General features: G+C 56.3%; 1 protein-coding gene across 1 annotated transcript; it reads left to right on the top strand.

The window, feature by feature from the left end:
* Positions 1-1,708: 1,708 nt before the first annotated feature.
* Positions 1,709-21,742, top strand: LOC140904285 (hydroperoxide isomerase ALOXE3). Its single transcript, XM_078850788.1, has 14 exons — positions 1,709-1,855; positions 9,797-10,001; positions 11,950-12,034; positions 12,212-12,334; positions 12,821-12,924; positions 13,992-14,164; positions 14,429-14,572; positions 15,160-15,363; positions 15,695-15,781; positions 16,983-17,152; positions 19,104-19,225; positions 19,943-20,043; positions 20,535-20,705; positions 21,465-21,742. Exons 1-14 carry the CDS (start codon positions 1,709-1,711, stop codon positions 21,642-21,644), a joined length of 2,016 nt encoding a protein of 671 aa, XP_078706914.1. The 3' UTR covers positions 21,645-21,742.
* The last annotated feature ends 3,598 nt before the right edge of the window (positions 21,743-25,340 follow it).

Below are 25,340 nucleotides of genomic sequence, written 5' to 3'. Positions count from 1 at the left end.
GACAAGAGCCATCCTCTTTGGAACCCCCTTTCAGGTAGTTGAAAGCAGCTATCAAATCCCCCCTCATTCTTCTCTTCTGCAGACTAAACAACCCCAATTCCCTCAGCCTCTCCTCGTAACTCCCCTAATCATTTTTGTTGCCCTCCGCTGGACTCTCTCCAATTTTTCCACATCCTTCTTGTAGTGTGGGGCCCAAAACTGGACACAGTACTCCAGATGAGGCCTCACCAGTATCGAATAGAGGGGAACGATCACGTCCCTCGATCTGCTGGCAATGCCCCTACATATACATCCTAAAATGCCATTTGCCTTCTTGGCAACAAGGGCACACTGTTGACCCATATCCAGCTTCTCGTTCACCGTAACCCCTAGGTCCTTTTCTGCAGAACTGCTGCCGAGCCATTCGGTCCCTAGTCTGTAGCGGTGCAAAGGATTCTTCTGTCCTAAATGCAGGACTCTGCACTTGTCCTTGTTGAACCTCATCAGATTTCTTTTGGCCCAATCCTCCAATTTGTCTAGGACTTGTGGCACCTTAGAGACTAACCAATTTATTTGAGCATAATCTTTCGTGAGCTGCAGCCCACTTCATCGGATGAATCTTGGTCTTCTGGCCAGCCAGGTTCCAGATGATGATTTTCTAGACACAGGTTATTTTCACATCCGGCATTTTCTTTTTTTGCACACGCCAAATAATAATAAATATTTTAAGGGCCAGTTCGAGGCAAAATGGCCCATCAACACCTCTGCAGTCACAGGACAAATTCCAGATTGTTGTAAGAAGCCAGAAATCCAGTGTCTTTATCCAGTCCATGATGTTTAGCGTCCTGCCAAGTCATGAATTTCAGCTCGTCTTTGGCAGGTTTTGGGCGCCTTTGAAGACTGAGAGGTCAGAGGTGGAGCGATGGTTTTGTGGGAAGTGTTCGCCCACGGTAACAGGGTGGTTTTGTCTTTTATCCTTTTTTTTCCATGTGAGTTTGTTCGAGAGCCCACGGATTGTCTGGTTTCACCCCCATAGGTGTTATTGGGCATTTGATGCCCACATGTCATGATAAGCATCTGTAGGACCCATGGATCTTGAAAGGTAAGTTGATCATCATAGCAGAGGACTTCAGTGTAGTTTAGTGTACACCAGGCCGGGAGCAGGAAGAGGCGGAGCAAGGGCAGGGCCTTTGGGTGGAGCACCCACCCGGAAAGAAGAAAGTCGACACCCATGTCTGGGGTGGCAAGAATGGGTCGGGAAAGGCTGAAACTGACCCATACCGATGGAGGCTCTGGGAAGGCAACAGGAGTCCAGACTGGAGACGACTGAGCCTGGAAGAGACAAGCCCCAGGGAGAGATGGGTGCTGAAGGCACCCCTTGCTGTGGTATCCTGGTTTCCCCAGATTTTTGTTCCCACCCTGATGCCATTCCCGGAGAGAGAGCCCTGTCTGGCAGGAGGGGAACTCAGCATGCAGGTTTCTGGAGGTACTAATTAGCTGAGCCAGCCTCCATTTGCCTTGCCCTTGTTCTCCCCTCAGGGCTGGGGAGTGACTGAACCATCAAAGAACCCACAGCCAAGTCACCGGCTGCATCACTGAGGGTGAGCAGCGAATATAAAAACTACAGCGTGGCCAGGAGCCGGAGACAACAACGCCAGATCTCCAGGACGGACAGACAGCAGGACAAGGAATCCTGCCAGATACGCTCCTCTGTGCCTCCCCAACTAAGATGGGCGTCTATAAAGTTCGTGTCGCCACCGGGAACTTCCTGCTAGCCGGGACATTCAGCTCCATCTCCATCACCTTGGTGGGGACCCACGAGGAGAGTGACAAGAAGCCCCTCGACAACTACGGGAAGGACTTCAACCCTGGGGCGGTGAGTACTAGTAGAACGGGGCCAGGCTCTGTGGACAGATCCACTCCGTCGATATGGCGGGGTGTTTGATCATCAATCCCCAGCTTCTGGAGTCATGGGATCATGACGGGAGATGCTCCCTTTTTTGTTAAAAAAAATTCTGTCTCTAGCCCTCATGGGTGGATAGAAAAGCCTAAAAACATGAACATGGAGAAGGTAAAAGGGTCTGGAGATACCTTACATTTTTCTTAAAGCTCCAGCTCCTGGAATCAAAGGATCATGCTAGGAAGAATTGCAGCTTTAGTTTTACAAAATACGCTTTTAGTCCTCGGTAGTGTGGAGAAAAGCTTCCAAACTTTGCTGTGAACATTTTTTTATAATGCAAAATAAAGATTCCATGTCCCTGAAATGGTTTTTTTTTGTTTTTTTTTTTTGTTAATTTGTGTCAGTTTTACCAAATTGTTTTGGTTCGGAGGGGGGGCCCGAAAAAATGCCCCCCCCCAAAAACCTTTGCTTTTGTTTTCATTTCAAAATGATGTTTCCTTGAATTTTATTTTTAAGAAAGTCAAAACAAACTTTTTTCATATGCCCCAAATCAAAACGAAAATTTTCGCTTGGGGCACTTCGCCCTTCAATTATTTTTTTCCCCTTCCTGTTTCATTCCCAAAGATTTCAGTTTTTGCTTTCACTCAAAAATGGCATTGTTTGATTTTTGTTCCTCAGAATGCCTCAGGCTGAAAAATCCATTATTTACACAGTTGTACTCGGCGGATGGGTCCAGGCAGGGGTAGCCAATTTTTTCTTAAGGTCCAAATTTCTTGGTCAAGGTCTAGTTAAGGTCTAGCCTCCAGAGAAATTAATAATAAAAAAACCCAGTAATGATACAAAATAAATAAAAAGATTTTCAGGTCCATTCAAAAGCATCTTGGGGGGAGGGATAGCTCAGTGGTTTGAGCATTGGCCTGCTAAACCCAGGGTTGTGAGTTCAATCCTTGAGGGGGCCATTTAGGGATCTGGGGCAAAAATTGGGGATTGGTCCTGCTTTGAGCAGGGGGTTGGTCTAGATGACCTCCTGAGGTCCCTTCCAACTCTGATATTCTATGATTCTATGATCTGGTGGTCCAAATTTGGCCTGTGATTGGCTTATTGACTACCCCTGGTCCAGTGGTTAGAGCAGTCGGCTGTCCTGCCACAGCCTTACTGCATGACCTTGAGCAAGTTACTTAGACCTTCTCTGCCTCCGTTTCCCCATCTGTACAATGAAGATAATAGCGTAGCCCTGCCTTAGAAGGTGTGGTGAGGCTAAATAAATTACAGAGTGTGAGATGGTGATGGGTAGCAGATAAGTATTACAGATGTCTCAAAAAAAACCCATCTCCAATGCACGGAAAATGTAAAGCGCCTGGAGTCATGTGAGAATCTCAGCTTTTGTGTGTGTGTGTGTGGGAGGGGAGCCAGTGCCTAGTCTTCACAGTGGCACAGACTAGTTTGAAAATGTGACTGCTGCTAACGAAACCAGGAATCAAATCAAACAAATTGATTGGAGAGGGGGGGAGGAGAAAAGCCTCTGGAACGGTCCGAGAGCTGGGAAGAAAGTGAGAGACTGAAAGATCCTGATTTCTTTCACTTCTCAAATGGGAGATAGAGGGGTGACTTGACTCCGGGGTGTCAGGACTTGCACGGGGAGAACATTCCCGGGGACTTAGCAGAGAAAGACACAACAGGCCCCAACAGCTGGAAGTTAAAGCCAGCGAAACACACGTTAGAAACAAGGTGGAAATTAACAGTCCGGGGGAATTAACCACTGCACCAAACTGCCAAGGGACGAGGCAGATTGTCGGCCTCTTGGCAGCGTCAGATCCAGACCAAAGGCTGTCATAGATGCACAGAGTTTAAGAATGGGCGAAGCGGAGGAATTTGATGGGGGGAAACTTCTGTTCTTGTCTTGTAAAGAAATCTGACAATCCAGCAAAGAAGCAGCTCAGGGAATCTCAAACAAGAGTAAGGAAAGGGGATTTTTTACCTCTGGATTTGGCCCTGGGGCGGCTGCTGCTGGGGTCCTGAGTCCAGTTCTGAGGTCCCCCCCCCAGTTCAAGAGGGATGTGGATAAATTGGAGAGAGGTCAGCGAAGAGCCACAAGAATGATCAAGGACCTGGAAAACCTGCCTTCGAGGGGGAGACGCCAGGAGCTTGGCCCGTGTAGCTTCACAAAGAGAAGGGCGAGGGGTGACTTGGTCCCTTGCTGTAAATACCTCCGTGGGGGAGCAGAAATGTGATCACAGAGGATCCTTCCATCTAGCGGAGACAGGTCTAAGAAAATCCAATATCGGGAAGCGGAAACTGGGCAAATAAGACAGTTTGTTCACAGGGAGTGTAATTTGCCAGAGGAACTTACAGCGAACCAGACAATCTCCGTTGCAAAATGACCAGTGACGGAGTATCCCCCACTGCCCTCAACCGGGGATGAATTCAGTGCCGCTTTCTCAAGAGGTACAGCCCCATGCATAACTGGCTGCCGGTCCATGACCGGGACCGCTGCTGCCCCAATGGAATAACCATCATCATGATGAAAAAAACCAAAAACGGGACAGTCAACGAAAGCGGCAAAATATAATTGGATGCAAGGACTTTACATTCCCCACCCGCCCCGGTCCAGGATTCGTGGCTACTGAGTGGAGAGGTGCTTTTGCAAGAGGATTAAATACGTCTATGAACAACCAGAACAGCATCCAGCTTTCCACCTGCTGCAATAAACACAGGCGAGGGTTGTTTGCCCTCAGATCCCTGCTCTCCTGCCAGTTCCTAAGCGCTCGGGGCTGAGGGACAAATGGCATTTACGGGCTTGCTCCTTGATGGGGTTTCTTGCTTTCAAGCAGCTGGGACTGGACACTGTGGGAGACAGGATACTGGATTAGATGGGCCCAAGCCAGGGCAGCAAGGAGAAGGCAGGATGCCAGGGTAGATAGGCCCATGGGTCTGATCCACTGCAGCAGTTCCAATATCCCTTGGTGGATTCATAGGCTGACTTCTGAAAAACAACCCATCTCCAGCAGAATAAGAGAGACTGCCCATAGGACCGCATTGTGCCGAGCACTGCCAGGCGCTGCCCAGACCCCCCAACCGAGATCGGGGCCCCGCCATGCTGGGCGCTGCCCAGAGCCCACTGCACCAAAACAGAGAGTGAGTCACTCCCTCAGCTGACAAACTCACAGCACAAATAAACAAGAGAAATAAGGTGGGGAGGAAAAATGGAGTATTAACTGCGGGTCACACGCCTGGTGTGATGCAGGTACAAATTACAGAACCTGTTTCAAAGACAGGGAAACTGAGTCATTGTAAGAGGCAGGAAATTTGCCAAATGTGACACAGTGAGTCTGTCAGACACCACCCAGGAGTCCGGGCTCCAACTCCCTTCGACCCCCACTCCCCTCCCAGAGCCAGGGATAGAACCCAGGAGTCCTGGTTCCCAGCCACCTGCTTTCTCCCGCAACTTTTAGGTCTGTAAGCGAGTGACCAGAGAGATTGAAGTGTTCTCCGACTGGTTTTTGAATGTTATAATTCTTGACGTCTGATTTGTGTCCATTTCTTCTTTTACGTAGAGACTGTCCAGTTTGACCAGTGTACATGGCAGAGGGGCATTGCTGGCTCACATAGAATCATAGAAGATCAGGGTTGGAAGGGACCTCAGGAGGTGTCTAGTCCAACCCCCTGCTCAAAGCAGGACCGATCCCCAATTAAATCATCCCAGCCAGGGCTTTGTCAAGCCAGGCCTTAAAAATTTCTAAGGAAGGAGATTCCACCACCTCCCTAGGTAACGCATTCCAGTGTTTCACCACCCTCCTAGTGAAAATTTTTTTCCTAATATCCAACCTAAATCTCCCCCACTGCAACTTGAGACCATTACTCCTCGTTCTGCCATCTGCTACCACTGAGAATAGTCTAGAACCATCCTCTCTGGAACCACCTCTCAGGTAGTTGAAAGCAGCTATCAAATCCCCCCTCATTCTTCTCTTCTGCAGACTAAACAATCCCAGGTCCCTCAGCCTCTCCTCATAAGTCATGTGTTCCAATCCCCTAATCATTTTTGTTGCCCTCCGCTGGACTCTTTCCAATTTATCCACATCCTTCTTGTAGTGTGGGGCCCAAAACTGGACACAGTACTCCAGATGAGGCCTCACCAATGTCGAATAGAGGGGAACGATCACGTCCCTCGATCTGCTCGCTATGCCCCTACTTATACATCCCAAAATGCCATTGGCCTTCTTGGCAACAAGGGCACACTGCTGACTCATAGCCAGCTTCTCGTCCACTGTCACCCCTAGGTCCTTTTCCGCAGAACTGCTGCCGAGCCATTCGGACCCTAGTCTGTAGCGGTGCCTGGGATTCTTCTGTCCTAAGTGCAGGACTCTGCACTTGTCCTTGTTGAACCTCATCAGATTTCTTTTGGGCCAATCCTTCAATTTGTCTAGGTCCTTCTGTATCCTATCCCTCCCCTCCAGCGTATCTACCTCTCCTCCCAGTTTAGAGTCATCTGCAAACTTGCTGAGGGTGCAATCCACACCATCCTCCAGATCATTTATGAAGATATTGAACAAAACTGGCCCCAGGACCGACCCTTGGGGCACTCCACTTGATACCGGCTGCCAACTAGACATGGAGCCATTGATCACTACCCGTTGAGCCCGACAATCTAGCCAACTTTCTACCCACCTTATAGTCCATTCATCCAGCCCAGACTTCCTTAACTTGCTGACAAGAATACTGTGGGAGACCGTGTCAAAAGCTTTGCTAAAGTCAAGGAACAACACGTCCACCGCTTTCCCCTCATCCACAGAGCCAGTTATCTCGTCCTAGAAGGCAATTAGATTCATCAGGCATGACTTGCCCTTGGTGAATCCATGCTGGCTGTTCCTGATCACTTTCCTCTCCTGTAAGTGCTTCAGAATTGATTCTTTGAGGTCCTGCTCCATGATTTTTCCAGGGACTGAGGTGAGGCTGACTGGCCTGTAGTTCCCAGGATCCTCCTTCTTCCCTTTTTTAAAGATGGGCACTTCATTAGCCTTTCTCCAGTCGTCCGGGACCTCCCCCGGGGCCCACACTTCCCTTGACTTTTTTTGTCCGAGAGTCGGGACAATCCTTTGAACGCCGGGTGCAAGGCCGAGCAAAATCAATCCAGATGATCCCGTTGTCATTTGATCTTCTAGACACGGGTCTCCACCTCGTCGGTCCCATGTACACGGCCCGTGTGGTTTGCCGCGCTGGGGCAGCCGGGTTGGGCCCAGGGTCGGAGCGAGACACGTCAGGATAGGTGAAGCCTTTCATCGGCCCAGCTTGAGCTGGTGACAGAGAGGCACTCTCGAGCTGACACGGAGCTCGGTTTCGGGTCTCTCTTGCCGACGCCGGCCCCAGGGCCGGATTAACCCTTCGGGGGCCCCGGCGCCCGGACCATGGCCCCACCCCCGCAGCCTTCCCCCCACTCCTGGGGGGAGGGGCAGAGAACAGTCAGTGAGGGGGCAGGGGGGAAGAGGAGCGAGTGGGGGGGCAGAGAGAAGCGAGTGGGGGGAGGAGTGGAGAGGATCGAGCCGTGCGTGCTGGGGGAGGGGCAGAGAGGGGGGGGAGGAGTGGAGAGGAGCGAGCCGTGGGTGCTGGGGGAGGGGCAGAGAGGAGAGATGGGGAGGGGCAGAGAGGAGCGAGCCGTGGGTGCTGGGGGAGGGGCAGAGAGGAGAGAGGGGGGAGGGGCAGAGAGAAGCGAGCCGTGGGTGCTGGGGGAGGGGCAGAGAGGAGAGGGGGGGAGGGGCAGAGAGAAGCGAGCCGTGGGTGCTGGGGGAGGGGCAGAGAGGAGAGGGGGGAGGGGCAGAGAGAAGCGAGCCGTGGGTGCTGGGGGAGGGGCAGAGAGGAGAGGGGGGAGGGGCAGAGAGGAGCGAGCCGTGGGTGCTGGGGGAGGGGCAGAGAGGAGAGAGGGGGGGAGGAGTGGAGAGAAGCGAGCCGTGGGTGCTGGGGGAGGGGGAGAGAGAAGTGAGTGGGGGGAGGAGTGGAGAGGAGCGAGCCGTGGGTGCTGGGGGAGGGGCAGAGAGGAGAGAGGGGGAGGGGCAGAGAGAAGCGAGCCGTGGGTGCTGGGGGAGGGGGAGAGAGAAGCGAGTGGGGGGAGGGGCAGAGAGAAGCGAGCCGTGGGTGCTGGGGGAGGGGCAGAGAGGAGAGAGGGGGGAGGGGCAGAGAGAAGCGAGCCGTGGGTGCTGGGGGAGGGGGAGAGAGAAGTGAGTGGGGGGAGGAGTGGAGAGGAGCGAGCCGTGGGTGCTGGGGGAGGGGCAGAGAGGAGAGAGGGGGAGGGGCAGAGAGAAGCGAGCCGTGGGTGCTGGGGGAGGGGGAGAGAGAAGCGAGTGGGGGGAGGGGCAGAGAGAAGCGAGCCGTGGGTGCTGGGGGAGGGGCAGAGAGGAGAGAGGGGGGAGGGGCAGAGAGAAGTGAGCCGTGGGTGCTGGGGGAGGGGGAGAGAGAAGTGAGTGGGGGGAGGAGTGGAGAGGAGCGAGCCGTGGGTGCTGGGGGAGGGGCAGAGAGGAGAGAGGGGGAGGGGCAGAGAGAAGCGAGCCGTGGGTGCTGGGGGAGGGGGAGAGAGAAGCGAGTGGGGGGAGGGGCAGAGAGAAGCGAGCCGTGGGTGCTGGGGGAGGGGCAGAGAGGAGAGAGGGGGGAGGGGCAGAGAGAAGCGAGCCGTGGGTGCTGGGGGAGGGGGAGAGAGAAGTGAGTGGGGGGAGGAGTGGAGAGGAGCGAGCCGTGGGTGCTGGGGGAGGGGCAGAGAGGAGAGAGGGGGAGGGGCAGAGAGGAGCGAGCCGTGGGTGCTGGGGGAGGGGCAGAGAGGAGGGGGGGAGGGGCAGAGAGGAGCGAGCCGTGGGTGCTGGGGGAGGGGGAGAGAGAAGTGAGTGGGGGGAGGAGTGGAGAGGAGCGAGCCGTGGGTGCTGGGGGAGGGGCAGAGAGGAGAGAGGGGGGAGGGGCAGAGAGAAGCGAGCCGTGGGTGCTGGGGGAGGGGCAGAGAGGAGAGAGGGGGAGGGGCAGAGAGAAGTGAGCCGTGGGTGCTGGGGGAGGGGCAGAGAGGAGAGAGGGGGGAGGGGCAGAGAGAAGCGAGCCGTGGGTGCTGGGGGAGGGGCAGAGAGGAGGGGGGGAGGGGCAGAGAGGAGCGAGCCGTGGGTGCTGGGGGAGGGGCAGAGAGGAGCAAGTGGGGGGAGGGGGCAAGCGGGGGGAGGGGCAGCGGCCAGCAGCGGGTGGGGGAAGGGTGGAGAGGAGCAAGCGGAGGGCAGGGCCTCTGGGCGCCGGGGCCCCTTCTGAGCGTGGGTAGTGACAGAGAGGGCTAGCCCGGGCCCTGAGCGCCATCGGGGTGTGTGACCTGGGGGGGGCCCGTGATCTCCACTGGAGTCCGTGGATCTGCCGGCGCAGTGAAGCACCCCGGATCTGTTCACCCCCAGCGGCGGATCTGCTCCCCTGGGCGCCTGTGCCAAACGGCCGCCGCTGGGGACGTGGCTGCCAACATTAGCTGACAGCAGGACGTCGGCCTCTGCTTTAACTGAGGCCAAGCTCAGACGCACCCGGCTGCTCTGACCCATTTGTGGCAGCTTCTGAAACGTGGGGGGCACCAACAGAGGGCTCACCAAGGCTTGAAAGGGATTGCGCCCGTCTCCTAGACGCTGCTCGGCTCCGCTGAGGTACCTCAAGCTGTAGCCAAACCGGTAAACCTTGGCCTCTACCTCCGGGCGAATGAAAGGCAGGTGCCAAGTAGAACACTAGTTGCAACAGTGACTGGGCTGATCTGTGTTTTCTTGGAGACTTCCACACAATGGGGGCACAGGAGGCCAGCAAGTGTTTTATTTTGGGTGGGCGGGGGTGGAGACAGATGCTGCCAGTTAACCCCTGAGTTGCTGGATTAATCCCTGACCCACACCCTCATGCTCTGGCCCCCCTCCCTGCCCCCCGCTGCAGGTGGAGGAGTTCAAGCTGTGCTGCCGGCGCTGGCTGGGGGACATCATCCTGGTGCGGCTACACAAGGAGCCCTACTCCTTCTACCCCAGCGACAACTGGTACTGCAGCTTCGTGGAGGTCGTCTCCCCCCATGGCCAGTGCTACCGCTTCCCCTGCTACCAGTGGATCGAGGGCTACCGCACCCTGGAGCTGCGGGAGGGCAAAGGTAGGGGGCTGCGGGCTGGGGGCAGGGCCTGGGGGCCGACCTGGTGCCGCTTGGGGTCATAGCGAGCTAGCTATCCCCGTACACGACCCCTCAGTCTATCCATCCCCGTACACCCCCTATCCATCTCCATACACGCCCCTCTGTGTATCCAACCCCATACACACCCCTCAGTCTATCCATCCCCGTACACCCCCTATCCATCTCCATACACACCCCTCAGCCTATCCATCCCTGTACACGCCCCTCAGCCTATCCATCCCCGTACACCCCTCTATCCATCTCCATACACGCCCCTCAGTCTATCCATCCCTGTACACCCCTCTATCCATCTCCATACACGCCCCTCAGTCTATCCATCCCCGTACACCCCTCTATCCATCCCCACACATGCCCCTCTGTCTATCCATCCCCGTACACCCCCTATCCATCTCCATACACGCCCCTCTGTGTATCCAACCCCATACACACCCCTCAGTCTATCCATCCCCGTACACCCCTCTATCCATCTCCATACACGCCCCTCAGTCTATCCATCCCTGTACACCCCTCTATCCATCCCCACACATGCCCCTCTGTCTATCCATCCCCGTACACCCCCTATCCATCTCCATACACACCCCTCTGTGTATCCAACCCCATACACGCCCCTCAGCCTATCCATCCCCGAACACCCCTCTATCCATCCCCATACACGCCCCTCAGTCTATCCATCCCCGAACACCCCTCTATCCATCCCCATACACGCCCCTCTGTCTATCCATCCCCGTACATGCCCCTCAGTCTATCCATCCCCGAACACCGCTCTATCCATCCCCATACACTCCCCTCTGTCTATCCATCCCCGTACACCCCTGCCAGGGTTCCCTCCCCACTCTGAACTCTGAGGTACAGATGTGGGTACCCACATGAAAGACCCCCTAAGCTTATTTCCACCAGCTTAGGTTAAAAATTTCCCCAAAGCACAAATGCTTCCTTGTCCTTGGATGGGTACTGCTGCCACCACCAAATGATTTAGACAAAAGTTCAGGAAAAGGGTCACTTGGAGTCCTTATTCCCCCAAAATATCCCCCCAAGCCCCTTCACCCACTTTCCTGGGGAGGCTTGAGAATAATATACACTGGACACTAGCTAGAACGCGCGTCTATATAGCGGAAATTCGCATATAATCCGGTCGCAGCAATGGATCCCAAATTTAATTACTTTAATTGCAGTTCATTTTAATGCGGTCCCCGCTATAACACCGTTCCCATGTTAACGCGGTACCACACATGGATCCCAAATCCCACATTCTAACCAATTTAGCACAGACCAAACCCCTTGGTTTTTAGGACACTGAAAATTAACCAGGTTCTTAAAAGAAGAATTTTATTTATAAAAAAGTAAGAGAATCACATCTGCAAAATCAGGATGGAAGGTAACTTTACAGGGTAAATAAAAAGATTTTAAACACAGAGGATTCCCCTCTGATGCTGTTACAAAACAGGAATGAAATTACCTCTTAGCACAGGGAAAATTCACAAGCTAAAACAAAAGATAATCTAATGCATTTCCTTGCCCTTACTTACAATTTTTGAATCTTAGATGAATCATTTCAGGTATGTTTTCAGGAGATGTTTTACCTGCCTGGTCTCTCTCTCCGTCGAGAGGGGGAACAAACAAAGAAAGCACAAACAAAAACCTCCCCGCCAGATTTGAAAGCATCTTTTTTCCTTATTGGTCCCTTTGGTCAGGTGCCAACCAGGTTATTTGAGCTTCTTAACCCCTTACAGGTAAAGATTCAGTACAGCTACCCAGGAGGGATTTTATGCTACCCGTATCTGTATGTATATGACAACCTGCCTCTGTCTATCCATCCCTGTACACCCCTCCTATCTAATCTATCTATCTATCTATCTATCCCATAAACACCCCTGTCTCTCTCTCTACCACCTTCTCTCCTCTCGCCCAGGCCAGACGGTTTGCGATGATGCCGATTCCCCTTGGCTGCTGGAGCAGCGGCAGGCCGAGCTCAAGCACCGACGCGAGTGCTATGGGTGAGTGAGACCCAGGTGGGGTTTGGGGGAGCTCTCCGGGGCTCAGACCAGCGCGAGGTCCCGGGGATGGAGGGGTGGTAGGAACCGCAGGACAGGTAGGCCCGGGACTCTGGCTGAGGGTTAGATGGGGCAGCGGCAGGCCAGGGCTAACGTCCCCGGCGGTCTCTCCCTGCCCAGGTGGAAGGAGTACGCCCCCGGCCTGCCCCGGTGCCTGGCGGTGGAGAGCATCATTGAGCTGGACTGCAACACCATGTACTCCTTCACCAAGAGCACCAACTTCCTGCTGCGCGGGGGGAATGCGTGAGTGCGGCTTCCCCACGACCAGACCCGTTCCCAGCGCCGAGCCCCTAGGCCTGCCCTTAGAAATTACCCCTAACCCTGAACAGTAACTGCAATCCTGTACACAACCCTGTACAGTAACCCGAAGCCTGTAAACTCCTGCTTGCGGTGAACCACATCAGTGCTGCTGCCCCACAGCCCAGACCCCTTCCCAGGGACTAAGCTAACCCCTGACCCAATATACTAACCTCAACCTTAATCCGAGCTCCCTAACCCCACCCCATACACTGCAGCCTGACCCTAAACCTTCACCCAGGCCCGCACTTGCCTGCTGCAGGCGAGGAACGTCCCGCCCCGTCCAGCTCCGCATCCTTCCCAGGGACGGGCCAGAACCTCCGGCCTGCTCCCCCACGCTTGCCCTGCCCCCCTCCCCGTCCATCTCCGCCCCATTCCCGGGGAGCGGCCTGAACCCCCGGCCAGGCCCCACACACTCCCTCTGCCCCCCAGGCAAGTGGAGCTGCGCCTGAAGGGTTTCCTGAGCTGCACCAACTCCTGGGCAAAGCTGGACGACATCAACAAGGTTTTCTGCTTCAAGAAGACCCCGATCACAGGTGGGTGACCCCCCCCACCCCCACCCCGAGCCCCGCTCGCCTGGGCCCTCGGGAGCCCCCACGCACAGAGCAGGATGATTGGGATGGGTGTGATGCAAGCGGCTAGAGACCCCAGTGATGATTGTGCCAGGCACTGCCCAGACCGCCCCCCCGGCCGCGATCAGGGACCCCCTAGTGCCAGGCACTGCCCAGACCCCCCCCGACCGCAATCAGGGACCCCCTTGTGCCAGACCCCCCCCGACTGCAATCAGGGACCCCCTTGTGCCAGACCCCTCCGACTGCAATCAGGGACCCCTGTGTGCCGGGCACTGCCCAGACCCCCCCCGACCGCAATCAGGGACCCCCTTGTGCCAGACCCCTCCGACTGCAATCAGGGACCCCTGTGTGCCGGGCACTGCCCAGACCCCCCCCCGACCGCAATCAGGGACCCCCTTGTGCCAGACCCCTCCGACTGCAATCAGGGACCCCTGTGTGCCGGGCACTGCCCAGACCCCCCCGCCCCGACTGCGACCAGGGTCCCCCTTGTGCCAGGTGCTGCCCAGACCCCCCCGACTGTGATCAGGGACCCCCTTGTGCCAGGCACTAACCAGACCCACCTCTCCCCCGACTGGGGATCCCCATGTGCCAGACGCTGCCCAGACCCCCCCCCCCCGACAGCAATCAGGGACCCCCTTGTGCCAGACCCCCCCCGACCGCAATCAGGGACCCCCTTGTGCCAGACCCCTCCGACTGCAATCAGGGACCCCTGTGTGCCGGGCACTGCCCAGACCGCCCCCCCGACTGTGACCAGGGTCCCCCTTGTGCCAGGTGCTGCCCAGACCCCCCCGACTGTGATCAGGGACCCCCTTGTGCCAGGCACTAACCAGACCCACCTCTCCCCCGACTGGGGATCCCCATGTGCCAGACGCTGCCCAGACCCCCCCCCCCCGACAGCAATCAGGGACCCCCTTGTCCCTGGTGCTGCCCAGACCCCCCCTGAGATCAGACCCCCCCCATGCTGGACCCGTCTCCCCTGAGTCCCGGCCCGGCATGTTAACCCCACGGCTGCCCTGCCCGTGTCCCCCCAGAGTACGTACGGGCGCACTGGAGAGAGGACACGTTCTTCGGGTACCAGTTCCTGAACGGGGTCCACCCGGTGATGATCCGGCGCTGCACGGAGCTGCCCTGCAACTTCCCCGTCACGCCGGCCATGGTGGCCTCCTCCCTGGGGGAGAGCACCAGCCTGCAGGACGAGCTGGAGGTAAGTGGGGCGCCGGGGACACCCCTGGGGGGACTCGGCCGCAGTCTGGGCTCTCGGCTCCCTCTCCAGCGTCGCTCTGGGCACGAGCAGCCACGGGTCAGAGGTGTCCAGCTAGCCCAACTCCAGAGCCAGGGGCCGCACTCACACTGGCCACTCAGCTCCAGGGGCTAGTCCCAGGGCACTGCTGCAGGGAAGCTCGCAGCGCTGGGGTCTCAGCTTTCCCCCAGCCCCCACACTCCGCTCTGCTCCCCCTGTGCCTTGCAGAAGGGGAACATCTTCCTCGCTGACTATCAAATCCTGGAGGGCATCCCGGCCAACACGATCAACGGCTACCAGCAGTATATCGCCGCCCCCCTCTGCCTGCTGCTCCTACAGCCCTCCGGGGAGCTCATCCCCATAGCCATCCAGGTAACGGTCCCCAGCCCCCCCACACTGCCCGGCGGGACCCCCTCACAGCCCCAACCTCTGCACAGTCCCAGAGCTGGGCCTTGTGTCTAAGAGACCGGCCCAGGGAGAGAACCCAGGAGTCCTGGCTCCCAGCCCCCTGTGTTCTAAGCACTAGACCCCACTCCCCTCCCAGAGCCGGGGAGAGAACCCAGGAGTCCTGGCTCCCAGCCCCCTGTGTTCTAAGCACTAGACCCCACTCCCCTCCAGAGCCGGGGGGAGAACCCAGGAGTCCTGGCTCCCAGCCCGCTCTGCTCTAACCACTTGACCCCACTCCCCTCCCAGAGCCGGGGAGAGAACCCAGGAGTCCTGGCTCCCTAATCCCCCCACACTCTTCTGTGTGCCTGCATGTGCCCAGTTGTGTGTCTATGCACACCCCAACTCTGTGAGTCTCCTCTTCCTAACACTGGATTTGCTGCACCGTCATGTCCCCGCACCCTGGCAGCCAGCTCCCAGCCCCTGGGCCCCCCGAGGGAAGCAGCAGGATTCACACACCTGGTTTGTGCCAACCTGCCCCCCCCCGCGCCCTCCTGTGTCTCTCCCCCCCGCAGCTCAGCCAGTGCCCGGGCCCCGACAGCCCCATCTTCCTGCCCAGCGACTCCGAGTGGGACTGGACCCTGGCCAAGACCTGGGTGCGCTACTCCGAATTCCTGGTGCACGAGGCCGTCAGCAACCTGCTGCTCACCCACCTGATCAACGAGACCTTCATCCTGGCCACCCTACGCCAGCTGCCCCTGTGCCACCCACTCTTCAAGGTGAGAGAGGGGCTGGGGGCCAGCTGTGCCCAGATGTGCGGGAGGGAAGAGCCCAGCTGGGGAAGCGTGCCGGAAGGGGCCCTGCCCCCGGCATCCAGCTGTGCCCAGCCGCCCGTGCGTGTGCCCGGCAGGGTGCGTGTGCCCGGTGTGCCAGGCTGGGCATGCCCCACGCCAGCACCTCCTCCACCTCGTGGATGATGGGGGAGAAGGAGCCGCTGCTGGCTTCTCGCTGGGGCCGGGTCTTTGCCCCTCCCCGGATACATGCGGGGATGGGGGTGGGGGTGGCTGCCTGCTTGCTCTCACCCACCCCTCTGTCTCCTCTCCGCCCTAGCTGCTGCTGCCCCACACCCGCTACACGCTGCATGTCAACATCCTGGCCAGGACCCTGCTACTCAGACGCGGAGGGCACATTGAGAAGGTGAGAGGATGCCATGGTCAGGGGCATTGGCCAGAGCCGGGGAGAGAACCCAGGAGTCCTGGCTCCCAGCCCCCCTTGCTCTAACCCACCAGCCCCCACTCCCCTCCCAGAGCCGGGGAGAGAACCTAGGAGTCCTGGCTCCCAGCCCCCCTGCTCTAACCACTAGTCCCCACTCCCCTCCTAGAGCCACTAACTTGGGAATAAAACGTGCCTGTCGCCCGAGCTACCAGCCTCACCTGGAACGGGTAGGATGAGAACTCAAAGCAACTGCGACAGCCTGGAAAATTGGGCTGAAATCGACAAGCTGAAATTCAATGAAGACAAGAGCAAAGTGCGCCACTGAGGAAGGAAAAATCCAGTGCCAAGTCCACAATGGGACATAACTGGCAGCCAGGGGTGGGGGTGGGGAGTTCGTACTGCTCAAAAAGTTCAGGCAGTTATGGTTCGGAAAAAGGGTAATATCATTCTAGGCTGTATTAACGGGAGCGTCATGTGTAAAACCCGGGAGGTTATTGTCTGGCCCTGGTGAGACCTCAGCTGGAGAATGGGGGATGTGGCCAAATTGGAGAGAGTCCGGAAAAGCGGAACAAACATGATAAAAGGTTTCGAAACCCTGATCTATGAGGCCAGGTTAAAAAGAACTGGGCACAAGGAGTCCTGAGAGAAGAAGACCAAGAGGGGGACCTGAGCATCTTCAAATATGTTACAAAGAGGACAGTGATCAATTGTTCTCTGGTCCTGCTGAAGGCAGGACAAGAAGTAATGGGCTTAATCTGCAACACGGGAGATTTAGGTTAGATATTAGGAAAAGCTTTCTCTCTCTAAAGATACTTAACTCTGGAGCAAGCATGGAGGTTGTGGAATCTCCATCATTGGTGGTTTCTAAGAACTGGTTGGACAAACACCAGTCAGGCGTGGTCTAGGTTGACTTGGTCCTGCCTTGGCGCGGTGGGGCTGGACTCGGTGACCTCTCAAGGTCCCTTCCAGCCCCACGATTCTACGGTTCTGTGAAAACACGGGTGTTGGGAGTGATAGGTCATTTCTGGGGTACAACACAGAGCAAAACATCGGCACATTTGTCACGGGGCGTATTGTGCATCGATGTTTTGTGCTGAAATAGAACGCGGCGGTGTTTCATTCTAACCTGCCCCTCGGCCCGGTGGCTCGGAGGTTGAAGGCTCTCTCTCTGGTGCCTTCCCAGGGCATGGGCTCGGGGCTCGAGGGGACGAAGGTGCTGATGGCCAAGGGCATGTCCTGCCTGACTTATGCCTCCCTCTGCTTCCCTGATGACATCCAAGAGCGCGGGGTTGACTGCATCCCCAATTACTACTACAGGGATGATGGGCTGAAGATCTGGTCGGCCATTGAGAGGTAAGGAGCAGGAGCAGGAGCAGGGGCAGAGGCTAGCGAGGAAGCAGATGGCATGTGGAAAATTCCCACCAGCCCAGAGTTGCTTGGAAACACGGCTTTCCTACCACGTAAAGAATTCCGAGTTAAGAAAACCCTGCAATTCCCCAAAAGGAACTTTTTCAAACACACGGGCCCCCACACACCAAGCTAGATTGCATGAAAGCTCCTTGAGCCACTCATGAATCACACAGAGAAGAGCACCAGCCAATTCTCCCCAGCCTTGCACACCAGATCTATCCCATTTTGTCCTGCTCAGAAGCCTGCCCAGTTTAAGTTTATTACCTACTCTGCCCCTCGCTCAATGTGGAGAGGACATACACCAGTCTTTGTACCTGAGCTGAGATTTCCTGAGCACTTCAACCAAACCAAATTGTTTTAGGTAAAATATAAAACAGGTTTATTAACTATAGAAAGATAGATTTTTAGAGGTGAGCGATAGTTACCAAAGAAAACACAGTCTAAATCTCAAACCTTATTACACTAGGCAGCATTTAGATCAAGCAATTTTTCTCATCCCACCGGATGTTACAGTTCTTAATACACAGGCTTCTCCCTGAAGCCTGGGACCAGTCTCCTCAGTCAAAGTTTTCATCTTCCCAGCATTCTTGTTGCTTTCGGCGTAGGTGAGGGAGGAGAGAGGCCAAGGAACAATGCTGCTGTCTCTTATTTTATACCCTCAGTCCGTGTGCCTAGAAGACACTTGCCCAGACACATCCTGGTGGGCTTTGCTGAGTCACTGGGTTGAGCAATCCCTCTGGTGGGTCTTGTGCAACTGAGTCAGAAAGTGGAACAGTCCCCATTGTGTGGTGCTTGGGAAGCCCTCACTGAATTGTAAATCCCTTGATTACAACTCTCCTGCTTATTAATGATCATTCAACATCCTCCTGGGTGGGGGGAAGTTCTTTAACTGTCACTAGCAAATTTACAGCATATTTCAGTAACAACCACCCAGCAAAATCTCATAACTTCATACACACTAATGATATACACATTGGGAAAGAGCAACAGGTTTCAGAAGATCGTGACCTTTCATATGATATCTTACATGGCATGCTTTGTATGAAATATCACAACCACACGTGAATGACACATATGGATTTTACAGGGAGCTATTTTGAGGTACGGTGTGTCACAGATTATATTCCTGATACCTGGAGGTTCCCTGGTAACAAGGCGGCGTGGTGCCAACAGGCAGCTTTGGGCACTAAAAAATTAACCCTACCACAACGGAAAAGTCAACCACCATAAATATTGATGCCTGGCTTGGTGATCTGGCTGATCACGCAGCTAACGACTCACTGGCAATCAGAGAAAGGGAATGCCTGAAAAATTCAAAGCAATTTCGGCTGACTTTTTAGAAGTCTATGATCAATATAGACACTGAAGATAGATCACATTCCCTCCCCTGCCTTTATCCTAACCCCCTTTACTTACTTTGTGTGGTAGATTGGTTGGCTTTGGAAAATGAATGAAAACTTATAAATACACAAAAATGGAGAGGAAAAGTCAAATGTTTGGGAATTTTTTCCCAAAAGCAAATTCCGGGGAAAGGTCTTGTTGGGGGTGAATGGAAACACTTTGTTTCTGTCAAGCCAGGGCGTTTTGTGTCAATGGCAACTCTTGTTTAACGTTTTAACTTCCACAAGAGCAAGTCCAATTTGAAATGAAAAGTTCAACTCTGCAGTAGACTGTGGATGAGATCCAAGATCACCTGGAGGTCAGGCCAGAGGCTTGGCCACCAGGCCATGCTCCCACACCTAGAAAAGGGCGAAGTGGAGGGGACAGTAGGTGCTGGCAAGGATGCATGGCAGCACTGGGCCCTTTGCAGTCACTGGCTGAGTGTGGCTGGCGCACTGGGGAGCGATGTGGCCTGCATTGACCCATCAAGCTGACACGTCTCTGCTCTCTCCAGCTTCGTCTCCGGCATCGTCAGATACTATTACCCCAGTGATGCCCATGTCCTGGCTGACTGCGAGCTGCAGGCCTGGGCAGACGAGATCTTCAATCAAGGTTTCCTGGGGAACGAGGCATCCGGTAGGGGCCACGGGAACCCAGAGCTCTGCAGCCGCCAGTCACTGGGCTCCATGCGGGGTCATGCGGAGCGTCTCCGGACTGTGTGTCTCAGGAGACTGAACAACTGTCAGCCAGATCCCGGCCGGTGTCAATGGGCGTCTCTCCATTGCAGTCAACGGGGCCAGATCCCGGCCGGTGTCAATGGGCCTCTCTCCATTGCAGTCAACGGGGCCAGATCCCGGCCGGTGTCAATGGGCCTCTCTCCATTGCAGTCAACGGGGCCAGATCCCGGCTGGTGTCAATGGGCGTCTCTCCATTGCAGTCAATGGGGCCAGATCCCGGCCGGTGTCAATGGGCGTCTCTCCATTGCAGTCAACCGGGACAGATCCCGGCTGGTGTCAATGGGCGTCTCTCCATTGCAGTCAATGGGGCCAGATTCCAGCTCATATCAAGTGGCCCTGCAGGGGACAGGGAGTAAGATCTCTGACCCCATAGGGACAGGGTGGTCTGGGTCATGGCAGTGGGATGGGGCCGTGGGGTGACTGGGAATGGCCCCGCCATGGGAAAGGGCAGGGTGGGGACCTGACGCGTGGCTGAGCTGAGGCCTGGAGCAGGGGAGCGTCTCACTGGGGCAGGCTCCGGCTGAGGGAGGCATCGAACCCGGCTCTAGGGGTCCCAGTGCCGAGGCCGCGGAGCAGGGCAGGGCCAGGTCAGTGATGGCCGTTCTCCGTCCCACAGGCTTCCCCTCGTCCCTGCAGAGCATCCCTGAGCTCATCAAGTACCTGACCATGTGGATCTACTGCTGCTCGGCCCGGCACGCCGCCCTCAATAACGGGCAGGTAGGGAGAGGCCAGCCGGGGCGCTCGGAGCCCCATTTCCTGCCCCCCCACAGGGCCCTGGGGTCCAGCCACCGACACCCCCACCCTGCCCCCCACACAGGGCCCTGGGGTCCAGCCACCAACATCCCCGCACCCCACATGGGGCTCTGGGATCCCGCCACCGACATCCCCACCCTGCACCGCACCCCACTGACACCTCAATCCCCAGGACCCTGCTCTAGCAGCCAATCCCCCAACCAGCACCCAACCCCAATGAGACCCCGGACACCTCGGGACCCTCCCCCACCACCACGCTCAGCACCCCCGACCCCCGCCTTGACTTTCCTACCCGTTGCCCATGGGTGAGACTGTGACCAAGCCCCGGGTGCCCTGGTCTCTTGGTGCCCCCTGGGCGGGGTGAGGAGGGGATCCCTGGCTGGGCTTGGGGAGGTTCCTGGCTGGGCTGGGGGGTCCCCGGCTGCTCTGACTGCGGGGGTCTCTCTGGGCTGCAGTATGACCTTGGCGCTTGGATGCCCAACTTCCCGGCCACCCTGCGGAACCCCCCGCCCCAGGCCAAGGGCACCACCTCACTGGAGAGCTACCTGGACACCATCCCGGAGGTCAACAGCACCAGCCTCGCTATCTACATCCTCTGGGTCCTCTGCTGCGAGTTGGGGGACTCGGTGAGGACACGGGAGATAGGGGGCGCTGTGGGGCAGGGAGAGGGGCGGGGGGCTCAGCAGGGGGCGCTCTCCCCTGGCTGGCAGGGCTGGCCCCAGGGCGGCGCTAGGGGGCGCTGTGGGGCAGGGAGCGGGGCGGGGGGCTCAGCAGGGGGGCGCTCTCCCCCGGCAGGCAGGGCTGGCCCCAGGGTGACGCTAGAGGGCGCTAGGCAGCAGGTGTCTCTTGAATGATCCGTTCCACTGAGTTCTCCGTCCCCTCCCTTGTGGTAGCAGTAAAGGACCCGCTGACATTTCACACGAGCCGGGGGGTGAACCAGGGTGTCCTGGCCCAGTTGCACACTGGGGGACACCCACAAATGCCCCCCTGTTGTTTCAACCGGCCGCAGGATTCTCCTTCCCTCCCTGGCCTGAACTCTTCCCAGTGTTGCTACACAGCTGGTAAACACCTGCCCTGTGCTCTCGGCCCAGGGCCGGAGGGATCCTTGTGCCACCAGTCGCCCCGCCCCAGAGGTGGCCGCATCTCAGCGCTGGGCGAGGGGCCCCTGTGTCACTGGCCGCCCCGCCCCAGAGGTGGCTGCATCTCAGCGCCGGGTGAGGGGCCCCTGTGTCACCGGCCGCCCTGCCCCAGAGGTGGCTGCATCTCAGCGCCGGGCGAGGGGTCCCTGGGTCACCGGCTGCCCCGCCCCAGAGGTGGCCGTGTCTCAGCACCGGGCGAGGGGTCCCTTCCGGGCTGTCCCTCACCGCTCTCCCGTTCCCTTGCAGAGATCCCTGGGCACGTACCCCGACGAGCACTTCACAGAGGAGGAGCCCAAGCAGCTGATCGCAGCCTTCCAGGGGCGCCTGGCCCAGATCTCCCAGGAGATCCAAGAGAGGAACAAGTCCCTGCCCATCCCCTACCGCTACCTGGATCCCCACCAAATCGAGAACAGCACGTCCATCTGAGCCCGGCCAGAGAGCCCCAGGGACGGGCCCCATGTGGCCGCTGGCACCGGTGTCCCTGCGATCCTGTCCCGGGAGCAATAAACCACAGCCTGGTTCCACTCTGAATGGCTGATTCCCTCTCGTGGGGTACTGCGCGGGGGGCTGGCAGCCAGGACTCCTGGGTTCTCTCCCCGGCTCTGGGCAGGGTGAGGGTGGTTAGAGCAGGAGGGGCTGGCAGCCAGGACTCCTGGGTTCTCTCCCCGGCTCTGGGCAGGGTGAGGGTGGTTTGAGCAGGGGGGGCTGGCAGCCAGGACTCCTGGGTTCTCTCCCCGGCTCTGGGCAGGGTGAGGGTGGTTAGAGCAGGGGGGGCTGGCAGCCAGGACTCCTGGGTTGTCTCCCTGGCTCTGGGAGGGGAGTGGGGGCTGGTGGGTTAGAGCAGGGTGTGTGGGGAGCCAGGACTCCTGGCTTCTATTGTCCTTTGGCAATAGGCATAAGTCTCCTGTGCTCACTGTGCCTCAGTTTACCCCTCATCAAAAGGAGAGGATGTTCCCAAGCTCCACCACAGGGGGAACTAAGATTAGCCTGGGGCAGGGCCAGGTTCTGACCTGGGTCAGACTCGGGGTCAACCCCGAGTGGCAAGAATGACTCCCCCCAGGGAAGGACACGCCTTGAAATCTCTAGCCTGACCCTTTATTTACATGGTCACACAGTCGTTAACGACCCCAGTCGTGAGGTGTCTAGTTCATCTCCTCCGCCCACCCCGACACGTTATAAATATAGATATAGTCCCCTGCCCTTCCCCCGCCACCCTGGCCGCTTCCCTCCCCCCAAGATACACCCAAAAGTCGTTGCAAAAAAAAAGTACAATTTGTACACGAGTCTATGAAAAATGATAGACAACCAGATCCCCAGACCGGGTGGCCGGCTCCTCCCTCAAAGCTGTGAGCCTCCTGGGCCTTTAAAACACGGCCGATCACAGGCCACCCCTTTAAGAAAATTTTTTTTTGATCTGCAGACAAATATTTACCAAGCACATTGAGTGTCATCAGAAATGCAGGGTAGAGAAAGATGGCCATTCACAGGCCACCCCTTTAAGAGATGGATGATTATATGCCACCCCTTTAAGAAAATTTTTTTTCATCTGCAGACAAATATTTACCAAGCACATTGAGTGTCATCAGAAATGCAGGGTAGAGAAAGATGGCCATTCACAGGCCACCCCTTTAAGAGATAGACACTCACAGCCCCCACCCCCGGAAAGTTTTTTTTGTCTTCAGACAAATATCTTCCAAGTAAATCGAACCACCATGAAAAAACGCAGCATAGACAAAAGTGGCCACCCCTTTAAGGAAAAACAAATCTACAGATTAAAAAATGACCATCCCTTTAAGAAATATGTTCCCCCCCCCCCGCCCCCTCCCCGCCACAGACACATCCCGACCAGGTGCATGGGGCACCTCATTCCCACTGCACCGAAATATTGATCGAGTACAGTGACCCCTTGGCCTCCACCTCTGGGTGGGTTTTACGGGAGGGGAGTTTCGTATTGGGTTGGGGGTGGTGGTGTTTGTTTGCAGATCACTATTGACCAAGTCCGTCGAGCAATGACAAAAACCCATGTGGCAGAACCTAGCCAATCAGCCTCAAGCCCTTTATGACCATATTTTTTGTCCACAGACAAATATTAACCAAGTGCACCCGGGCTGGCATTGCGATAATTTTCCAGACAGGTCACTGGAGCCTTGGACCGCAAGGTCGGGCATATTACGATTATTTTTGGCCCAGTTTTTCACAGGCCACTGTAGCTGACTGATGATCTGGGCAGGTTAGGCCCCCGCCAAGGGGAAACCTGATCACGAGGTGAGGGCATTTCCAACCATTTCATAACAACTGTGGGGGGCAGCTATTTCACTCATTCAACCAACAAACCGCGGGGAGAAAAGTCATCCTGGCTAAAGATTCGGCACGGCCGAGAACGCCAAAGACTTAGAATCATAGAATATCAGGGTTGGAAGGGACCTCAGGAGGTATCTAGTCCAACCCCCTGCTCAAAGCAGGACCAATCCCCAACTAAATCATCCCAGCCAGAGCTTTGTCAAGCCAGGCCTTAAAAACCTCTAAGGAAGGAGATTCTACCACCTCCCTAGGTAACGCATTCCAGTGTTTCACCACCCTCCTAGTGAAAAAGTTTTTCCTAATATCCAACCTAAACCTCCCCCACTGCAACTTGAGACCATTACTCCTTGTTCTGTCATCTGCTACCATTGAGAACAGTCTAGAGCCATCCTCTTTGGAACCCCCTCTCAGGTAGTTGAAAGCAGCTATCAAATCCCCCCTCGTTCTTCTCTTCCGCAGACTAAACAATCCCAGCTCCCTCAGCCTCTCCTCATAACTCATGTGTTCCAGTCCCCTAATCATTTTTGTTGCCCTTCGCTGGACTCTTTCCAATTTTTCCACATCCTTCTTGTAGTGTGGGGCCCAAAACTGGACACAGTACTCCAGATGAGGCCTCACCAATGTCGAATAGAGGGGAACGATCACGTCCCTCAATCTGCTGGCAATGCCCCTACTTATACATCCCAAAATGCCATTGGCCTTCTTGGCAACAAGGGCACACTGCTGACTCATCTCCAGCTTCTCGTCCACTGTCACCCCTAGGTCCTTCTCTGTAGAGCTGCTGCCGAGCCATTTGGTCCGTAGTCTGTAGCGGTGCCTGGGATTCTTCCATCCTAAGGGCAGGACTCTGCACTTGTCCTTGTTGAACCTCATCCGATTTCTTTTGGCCCAATCCTCCAATTTGTCTAGGGCCCTCTGTATCCTATCCCTCCCCTCCAGCGTATCTACTATTCCAAGCCATTCCAGGCAAAAACCAAGTGTGGGGGGGGGCACGGAGCCACATTCGTTCAGCCCCCCACGGCTGGAGGCAGGAACCAATTGCAGGACCTCCAGCCCCACAAAGCAGCTGTTGGCAGGGAGTGAGCAGAACGTTGTTCCCATCACTCCCCCAAGAGGGAGCTAATCCCCCAGCACCCAGACTCATATATATATATTAGAAAACAAACCTTGAAGGCCCTCTTTACCCATCCCAAAGAAGCAAAAAACGAGCAAAAAAATATTTGTTCATGGCTTCCAAGGCCAGCCAGGATATTTTGCTCAGGTAGTTTGACCTTCTGGAGACCACAGGCCAAAGACCTGCCCCAAAATAATCCCTTCTTGTGCTAGAGAAGCTCTTTAAAAACAAAAAAACACACCCCATCTTGACTGAAATCTTGCCCAGGATGGAGTATTCACCCCACGCCACTCGGTAACTTGTCCCAACAGATTGTGCCCTTTAAAGTCACACTGCCACCTTTAAGAGCAATGGGATAGTAAGGACCTGGGAATTACCATGAAGGAGAAGCTGGCTAGGAGTCAGCAGCGTGGCCTTGTTGCCAAGAAGGCCAACGGCCTATTGGGCTGTGTGAGTAGGAGCATGGCCAGCAGATCAAGGGACGTGATTATTCCCCTCTACTCATCACTGGTGAGGCCACAGCTGGAGCATTGCGTCCAGTTTTGGGGCCCCCACTACAGAAGGGATGTGGACACATTGGAGAGAGTCCAGCGGAGGGCAACGAAAATGATCAAGGGTTGGGGCACATGATTTACGAGGAGAGGCTGAGGGAACTGGGGTTGTTTAGTCTCCTGAAGAGAAGAATGAGGGGGGATTTGATCGCAGCC

Source organism: Lepidochelys kempii, chromosome 28, assembly GCF_965140285.1.
Source record: "Lepidochelys kempii isolate rLepKem1 chromosome 28, rLepKem1.hap1, whole genome shotgun sequence".
NCBI lineage: Eukaryota > Metazoa > Chordata > Testudines > Cheloniidae > Lepidochelys > Lepidochelys kempii.
The sequence above is the reverse complement of the archived record's forward strand: the minus strand, read 5'-3'. Positions and strand labels throughout refer to the sequence as shown.

What these genes read in the sequence shown, in the direction of transcription:
- LOC140904285 (XM_078850788.1), top strand. Translation starts at nt 1,709, where the DNA reads ATGGGCGTCTATAAAGTTCGTGTCGCCACCGGGAACTTCCTGCTAGCC. An exon ending in CTGCTGCGCGGGGGGAATGC is followed by an intron (nt 12,335 to 12,820) that starts GTGAGTGCGGCT and finishes TCTGCCCCCCAG; the next exon opens with GCAAGTGGAGCTGCGCCTGA. An exon ending in CAAGAAGACCCCGATCACAG is followed by an intron (nt 12,925 to 13,991) that starts GTGGGTGACCCC and finishes GTGTCCCCCCAG; the next exon opens with AGTACGTACGGGCGCACTGG.